This window comes from Meleagris gallopavo, chromosome 25 (genome assembly GCF_000146605.3).
Source record: "Meleagris gallopavo isolate NT-WF06-2002-E0010 breed Aviagen turkey brand Nicholas breeding stock chromosome 25, Turkey_5.1, whole genome shotgun sequence".
Taxonomy (NCBI): Eukaryota; Metazoa; Chordata; class Aves; order Galliformes; family Phasianidae; genus Meleagris; species Meleagris gallopavo.
The window spans coordinates 4,997,963-5,006,028 of NC_015035.2; the positions used below are offsets into that span (position 1 = coordinate 4,997,963).

The 8,066-nt window shown below is 48.8% G+C and overlaps 3 protein-coding genes across 5 annotated transcripts in view; 1 reads left to right on the top strand and 2 right to left on the bottom strand.

Moving 5' to 3' along the window:
* The first annotated feature begins 17 nt into the window (after nt 1-17).
* TMEM234 (transmembrane protein 234) lies at nt 18-2,131 on the top strand. Its single transcript, XM_010723483.3, has 5 exons — nt 18-70; nt 632-783; nt 874-940; nt 1,117-1,209; nt 1,764-2,131. Exons 1-5 carry the CDS (start codon nt 58-60, stop codon nt 1,823-1,825), a joined length of 387 nt encoding a protein of 128 aa, XP_010721785.1. The 5' UTR covers nt 18-57; the 3' UTR covers nt 1,826-2,131.
* A 41-nt stretch (nt 2,132-2,172) lies between these two features.
* DCDC2B (doublecortin domain containing 2B) lies at nt 2,173-6,912 on the bottom strand. Of its 3 annotated transcripts, XM_010723481.3 has the most exons (7): nt 6,826-6,912; nt 5,709-6,176; nt 4,826-4,883; nt 4,358-4,431; nt 3,668-3,799; nt 3,231-3,377; nt 2,173-2,407 (listed from the first exon to the last, which is right to left on the bottom strand). In XM_010723481.3, exons 2-7 carry the CDS (start codon nt 5,984-5,986, stop codon nt 2,326-2,328), a joined length of 771 nt encoding a protein of 256 aa, XP_010721783.1. In that variant the 5' UTR covers nt 5,987-6,176; nt 6,826-6,912; the 3' UTR covers nt 2,173-2,325. The 3 variants fall into 3 exon arrangements, with proteins under 3 accessions (XP_010721783.1, XP_010721784.1, XP_019478248.1); XM_010723482.3 differs by lacking the exon at nt 6,826-6,912 and having other exon boundaries at nt 3,231-3,368; nt 5,709-6,438; XM_019622703.2 differs by lacking the exons at nt 3,668-3,799; nt 6,826-6,912 and having other exon boundaries at nt 5,709-6,438.
* Nucleotides 6,583-8,066, bottom strand: part of IQCC (IQ motif containing C) — a 1,623-nt gene continuing 139 nt past the window's right edge. The window contains exons 2-4 of the mRNA XM_010723499.1: nt 7,695-8,037; nt 7,388-7,506; nt 6,583-6,985 (exon numbers count right to left, since the gene is read on the bottom strand). Coding sequence (XP_010721801.1) covers nt 6,944-6,985; nt 7,388-7,506; nt 7,695-8,037 — 504 coding nt within the window. The 3' untranslated portion in view covers nt 6,583-6,943. The remainder of the gene's footprint in view (nt 6,986-7,387; nt 7,507-7,694; nt 8,038-8,066) is intronic.

An 8,066-nucleotide genomic window follows, 5' to 3' on the forward strand; every position in this document is an offset into this window, starting at 1 on the left:
CGCGGCACCACTTCCGGGTCAGAGGGCGCGGGAAGACGGAAGTCCGTCTCTGTCGCTATGGCGACCGCGGGTGAGCTTCCGGGTTTGGGGAGAGGGGAGACGGGCTGAACTGGGGAGGCCCGGGACCTTTGGTCCTCGCTGCGGTTGCCGGAAGGGCTCGGGGGAGACGCGGGTTGGGCTGTCCGAGGGGCCTTCCCTGAGGCGGGGAATGGCCGCGGGTTGGAGCTCCGGCGCTCTTTCCTGAGGCTTGCAGCCATGCAGACCCCGGGAGGGGCTTTACTGAGGGCCGGGGCGCGGCGATCCCGAGAAGGGCTTTTCCTGAGAGTGGAGGTGGCCGCGGGCAGAGCCCTTCTATGAGGGGGGACGCAGCAGCAGCGAGGGGCTGCTTTAAGGGGACGCGGCCGTGGTTTTGGGCTGCTGTGGGAGTCCCTGAAGGGAAAACTTGGCCACGCGTCGGGCCTTCCCAGCTGGGGAACGTGGGCACGGGCTGCGGTGCTCACCGTGAGGGAACAGGGCTGTTAGCAGGGCCGCGCAAGGCCATTCCCCGAGGGCCTTTCGGGGTGGGACGCCTGCTGCAGGCTGATGGCGGGCTGCGCCAACGGCCCGGGGCTGAGCTGAAGCTGTGCCGCAGGAGAGGCAGCTGTGCTGGTGCTGGTGGCTGCGCTGTGGGGCAGCACGGGGCCGTTCCTACGGACGGGAGCGGCGGGGCTGGAGGATGTGCGGCGCCAGGGCCGCCTACAGCAGCTGCTGGCCGAGATCAGCTTCCTGGGCCTCAACTACAAGGTGCGACCCCAGCTGGGCTTCTGGGCTAGGGAGGTGTCATGGGACCATTCCTTTCTGCCTCTTTCTGCACTCAATACCTTCTTTCTGCAGTACATGGTGCCATTTCTGCTGAACCAATGTGGATCACTCCTCTTCTACCTCACCTTGGCATCTGCAGGTTAGCTTTCATTGCTTTGTTGAGTGGGTTGATCAGGATTTTGGGAGGAGCTGTATTACTCGTTAGTTTGGTGTTCTGGCTAAACATCAAGTAGGTGTCTTAGAATGAAGAACACATATCTTACAATTTTTATAGGATTATCCATTTCAAACTGCTTGACGATTGTTCAATTTCAGAACTGTCCCTGGCAGTGCCACTCTGTAACTCCCTGGCTCTGATAGTCACACTGGTGACTGGAAGAATTCTGGGAGAGGACATTGGTGGTAAACGTAAGTTACACTTGAAACATCTTGTCACATTGTCTTCTACATCTATTTGCTATCTTAATGGTATGCGCTCCCTTCTGGTATCCTAAGAAACAGTGAACACTGATACAAGTCCTGTAACTACTGCCTGTAGGCAGTAGTTCTTGCAAGGAGGCTGAAAAGGAAGTGAAACTGACTTGTAAGAGGGTAGGGCTAGTGAATTTAAATTGGCTGGAACTGACTGTTGTAAACTAGCAGAACTCATAGGCCTGAGCTTCACCTAAGGATGTATTTAACCATAAGAGAAACGTCCCATCAGCCCCAGAATGTCACCACCCATCATTCTTTATGCCCCTTACTCTATACGCTAACATTCTAACATTATCCTGCTTGGAAAGTTGCAAAATAACAGGAAACTTGAAAGCTGAAAGACACCAGGCATAGAACATTAGCAATAAGTACCAGTTTGGCTCACATCCATTTAGGCTATCTTCTTTATTGACAGCTGAGAATCACATATTTAGCAGTGACAGGGGCTGACTGACAGGTGTTGAACACAGCATTCTGTATTTCTGCAGGGGCTGTGGCAGGGATGCTGCTCACCCTCCTGGGAGTCACCCTCTGCATAGCCGGTTCATGACCAAGGCACAGTGAGCAGAGGAAACTGTTCAAAGGTAACCCATGGCTGAAGAGGGGAGCTTCTGGCTCAGCAGCAACATGTTTGGCTCAGCTGCCTCAAGAAAGCTGTTCTGACACATGGCTGTCTGAAAGCATGAATCAAATTCCCTGAGTACCAGAGTGGAACAAGGCATGTTGCAAGGACATCCTATTTAATACCTTCAGTTAAGGATGTTTTTTTCCTGTGGGTGGTTCAAGGCAGGGACAATTGAATTGCCTTGTTCAGCACTGGAGGGGTAATAATTGGTTAATAAATCATTGAAATGGACCTTCTAGAACCATCTGATCTTTTACAGAAGGAACTTTATTAATACATCAAAAACCTTGGCGAGTCTGTGGTGTTAAACAGACCTTGTACTCGCCTCTTTTGTTACCTACAGCAGTGCAGAGAGCAGTTTACTTATCTGCCCTCTCATCACAGTCCTTTAACTCTTCAGAGTAGTTTTGCTGCCAAGAAAAACATCATGCAGTGCTCTTCATCTTCAGAACTGTTGTCATCCCTTTTCCCTGAGACAGCAGTTTGTGACTTGCTTGTAGTCCATGCCTTTTTGCAGCAAGAAGAAAAAACACATTTATTACAAGTCAGCTTCAAAGCTTCACCTGGCTACAGGCAAGTCCTGCCTCAGAGGTCACAGCTGGGGGTACAGAATGTTAGCATAAGGGATCTGAACACAGCCAGGAAGGATCTTACACATTTCACACAACCATTAAGTGGAATAAGTACTGTGGTGTATCATTTTGCCTTTTGGTATAAATTCTTTTGCAGTCTCTGCAGCTCTCTGGAAAAGGAGTAAAGATAAAAGTAGGAACCCCTCCAGGAAGTCTTTTATGCTTACTGCAGTGGGGAGCTGTTACTCTCACAATCCAGAAGAGGGGAAATGCTCATGACGCAGAAAACAACAGAAAACAACCTCGACTTTTAAAATGCAGAGCCCTGCAGTAACACCGTCCTTTGGTTTCTGAAGTTCCCCCTGGTGGTTACGTTCAGCTTTACACACTCCAGGAGGAAGCACAGTGATTTCTAAACTGAGTGAGAAAGCTAAGCGACTTGCCCAAGCAATTGCTCTAAACTATTGTTTGATGTGTTCTAGTCCCTACAGCAGTGACAGACTCTGAACAGGGCAGAAAATTATTTACCACACCAGATCAATGAGTGCCTCCATCTTTGTGTGTTTATCTGCTTTTACCTCCCAGGCGCTTACACAGAAAGCTTTGAAGCATTCTTGCTTCCTAAATTTCCATCTCATTAGGCAGAATTCAACCCTTGATACAGACAGCACTGAATGGAAAGGCTATGGGAAAGATGATTTCAGCTGAAGACCACCTCTGAGATGGTTCTTTAAACCTCTCAGCCACAGCCTACGTACCAGAGTGTCCTGCACACAGAGTCCTGGGGCACCAGCAGTTCCAAGTAAGGCAGCTTTTTGTACTCCTCAGTTCCCACTGCCACATAGTAGTTGCCATTCACCAGTTCCTCCCCACTGGACACCAGTGTGCCATCCAGCCTGCAGAGCCTCAGGAAAGAGACAGCAAAAGATTCAGAGCAGTATAAGGGGAAGTCGCAAGATAGAGAACAGCCCCTCAGTGTGGAAGCAAACAAGTGCAAAGTGGTAAACGAGACCAAGATAAGAGCAAAGGACATTGATGTTATCATTGATTTAAAGATGGGAAAACTGAAAAGCAAATTAAATTGCCAAAGCATGCTAGAAGCATCTAAACTCCTGGTCCTGCACATTAGTAAGTGCTGCCTGTGTTCCTGGGCATGATGAAAGACGACCCAGCGGTGCCTTGCCCAGATACCCACCTGTTAACAGCTCCACTGCACAGATCAGCTTTCTCTGTCAGCATAGCCAGGAGTGTGTCCCACTGCCAGAAAGTGCTCTTGGAAATCGTCAGTTGGAAAGGAGGGCTCAACAAATCCCCATTCCGAAAAACACTACAGCAGAAACGATCCAAAGCGTGCCACAAGGCAGTGTGAGCAGAAATGTTTTATTAGCAGTTGTGAAGACATCAACTCTCTGCCCCTGGTGTCACTAGACAGCTTGAGATCTGTAACTGAACTACGGGCATTTCTGTTCAGTTTCCTCTGATGAGGTGGTATGTGGAAGAGAGGGGAAAAAGAAACGTGTTCATGCAGTACTTATAACAAATAGCTCTGATAGGAGGAGGGAACTGTTCCTGTGGGGGCAGCGTTCAGGTTGGATATTAGGGAGACCATCTCCAAGAGAGGGGTCAGGCACTGAAACGGGCTGCCCAGGGAGGTGGCTGAGTCACCATCCCTAGAAGTGTTCATGAGATGTGTAGATGTAGTACTGGGGAACATGACTTAGTGGGGAAATACTGGTGGTAGGTGGGCAGTTGGACTAGATGATCATAGTAGTCTTTTCCAGCCTTAATGATTCTATGATTCTCAGAATCTCACACAGAAATTCCCTTCTTCAGCTTCCAAAATGCTCCCAAATACCTTCCCAGGAGAAAGCACTGAGGCACTTACTGTACTGTAAGGTGGGTGGGATTCTGCTGTCGCACTGCAGTGTTGTTTGGCTTCCAGGGGGCTGTGGTGCAGGTCTAGAGAAAAATTCAGTGCACAAAAACAGACAGCTCTGGCACAAAGCTTCCCAGAGCTGTTCCATCTTCTTCATCAGGCAGGAGGTGCCTACCCTGCCTGCAGCTTGCTGCTGCTAGGTGGGGTTTGTTGTCAGCAACATGAAGGCCTGGAGAGGTTCTTCACATACTTGAGTGCATTCCAGAACCTCTGAGCAGATCCTTCTTCCCTTCACCGTTAAGCAGCCCCTGCATCGTTTCACACATCATCCTACTGATTCCTGTGTCATTATCACAGGATCTCTGCTGGACACATTGCAGCCTTAAATCTCAACTTTTGTTACACCAGTGCCAGCTCTCGGCCATCCCTCCTAACTCAGTCTGTGTTCTTGCCTGTCCACACTCAGCTCAGTCTCACCTGCACACTGTTGCTGCTGTCTGTCCCACGGAGCTCCTTCCTTCCATGATTTAAATAGCTATAAGAACAAGAGATGACACTGCAGCGTACCAACCAGGCCATGACTAAAGAGCAGTGAGAAAATGACTGCTTTGTCTTGATTCATTGCCATGTTTATTATTTGGGTCACATTTAAAATCCTCCATGTACTTCATCTCATGAGCTTCCACAATTAAAGCCTATTTAAGAAATCCCAGTCAAACACAGACCAAGACATCCAGAACATTTTATTCCTTTGAGCTAAACAATGATAAGGCTCCAAGGACTGACTGCTGTTACAAGGACTGACTACTGCTTAATCCAGCCTGGACCACCTCAACAGGATGCAATACGTCAGGGAGCCAAATTCACCCAACACACAGCTCACACATTCCCTCAAGACTGAAGCGACGCCATGAATCTCTTGGCCCTCTGTATTTCAGGATGAACCTAAACAGATCTACTTCAAAAAGAACTAGAAAACAAAAGAAACCTCCACTAAACCAAAGAAACAATACTTATCAGGGCGGAAACTGTGGCTGGCAACTCTGCTAGAACCTCCCACACACCACAAAACAAGTGCCTGCGAGGCAAAGCAGCACCAATCACACACAGCCAGCTGGAGACTGCACCTCTCCCCCACCATGTTTTCTTTCAAGAGTCAGTGACCTTGTCAGGAATATGTGTATTTCCCAAGCAACCTGAAATACATCCAGTAAATTCCACTAGGAAAAGAAACTAATCTCTCTATATTTTTCTTTGGGTTTGCTTCATTTTTACCTATTTACCCTTCCCCCCCCCCATTACACCTCAAAATATCTAGAACTGCTTACCAAACCCAGAGACAAAAGGGCCATCTACTCACTCAAGCCTTTTGAACTTTTCAAAGCCTGCAGCCACGTACTGGCACCCATCCTGCAGGTCAGCCAGCTCAGCAACGCGACGGCCATGCTTGGGTGTGTAAAGATTCCTCACAGCCAAGGGTGCATGAATGCTCTTGGTCACCTCGTTCAGAAATGCCTCAAAGGTCAGGAACTGCCGCTGGTTCACTACAAACTTCCTCCCGTGGAAGAAGGGGTCACCGTTGCGATACACCACCACGTTCTTGGCTGGACGAGCCAGAGCAAAGCCATGGGAGCTCATTCCCCATGGGTCAGAGAGGCAGACAGACCAACACAGAGCACAGAGGAGAGCTCCAGCAGGTCTCCCACTGAGCCTACGCCCTTCTGACCAGCCGCCTTTGTGTTCTGCTGTCCCTCTTCATCAGTCCCCTGAGCAACTGTCTGTCACCATGGCTGCAGCAGGAGGAAGTTGTGGGCCAGGCTGAAACAACCTGCAAATACTGCCATCTGAGAACCAGGAACCACACAGCTTTTTAAACCTCACCCCATGCTAACTACCATGGCCACCATGTTCAAATGAAGCAGTTCAGAGGTGCAGTGCCAGTATCTTTGGTCATCCAGAGTAGCAATACCCTGAAGCTGTCACCCCCTTGCCAGCACTTGCTACCTGCATGAAACGTGCAGCAGGTTTCCATTCTGCACATGATGGACAAACATCCACACCACGGCAGATATGCTGCCCCTTGCACTGAACTGGTTGCCCTGGATCAAAACAGGCACTTGGAGATCCCAGACATTGCAGAGTGGTGATGTACAGAAAAATACCGTTCACATACTGGTGCACATCACCCACAGCTGAGTGGAGGAGAAGTTAATCCTACAGATTCAAAGCACCTGTGGCCTTCAGGCATTTTAATTCCACCACAAACAACAAACTGGTCAAAGTGGAACTATTGTGACAATTTTCCCAGCCTCAATTTACCCTAAGGATGGGTTCTTGTGGAGGGAGAACTTCCTCCAAGACAGATAACCTCCTTAGAGTCAAAGCGTCACTTAGTTCCTGCTTTGATGAAATATTCACATTTAAAAGAAACAAAAGTCTTTTGCCACATGAATCTGATTAGGAGAACATCAGCTCACAGAGTTGAAGTTCCCTTAGGGTGCTGCTGTCTGTGAAATCATGTTGTGACTTTGGTGCTGCGGCTCCTCTGCTGCACCACAGCAGTGCAAAACATCCCACATGCTCAGGAATGCCTTCTTAGCTGTCAGGAGACTCCAGCCTCTGTTTCAGCTTCAGGTACTACATGAGAAAGAAAATCAAATGTTAGCAATTAGATCTCAGAGACCCAGAAGCAGGAAAGCACCTGCAGTTTAGCCAAAGTCATCACACTTGGCCAGAAGATTCACATGAACTGCACCTTAACCAATGCAAAAAAGCAGCTTGCTAAGTTAAGTTTCTGTATTACACAGGCACAATACTTATCAAATAGCAGTGTCTCTCTAGCAGGACAGAAGCTTACAGCCAGATCTAAACAACTTCTGCTTCCCTTTTTCATTTTTTCCCCTCTCTCTCTCTAACTTTAAAAAAAAGGACACTGCCATCACCTGATCCAACCCCGAGGAAACCAAACCACCACCACCCAGCCTCTCATCCCATCACAGATGGAACCCCTCCGACCAAGAGGCAAAAACAAGCCCTTACATTTTTACGGCTGTCAATAGCTTGTTGCAACCACAGCAGCTCCATGATCAAGTGATTCCTGAAGGACTGGAGGCCAGGCCGAGTCTGGGGAAGCTCCTTTACATCCACAAGTGGAATTTCTGCAAAGAATTGGAAGAAGCTACTGCTAGAATACTTAAATCGCATCTTTCTCTCCTGCAGTGAGAGATTCTGACCTCTCCAGTACATTCTCAAGGGTTCGACTCTCCAAAGACCTACTTCACCACTTGCATGTGGTTATTCAAACCACACACCAGAATACCACACTGCAGGGACTGCTGTCTCTTACCCAGGCAGGCTTTGAGGGAGCCTGGTTCCAGGTCACTGCTGTCCCATACAGATGAAATGCTGCTGGTGTTCTGCCACTCCTTGCTCTCTGCTGGGACACTGCACCTTTTTTCAGTGCTTTTACCTGTGACAGCCCCTAGATTTGCAGAGCTTGCTACATTGCATTCACCCACAGAACTCAGTTCTTTCTCGCTTTGCAGCTGGGCTGTAGGTTTCACGCTACTGCTGGAGCCCCAATCCCGTTCTGGTTCGGGAACATCCGGTTCCTGCTGTGTTTTCTCTGTGCTCTCCTTGTCACTTGATACAGCTTCTTGCACAGGTGAGCACTTCTCTTTCACTGGCTTCTAGGAGACAAAAGTGAAAAACAGACAGA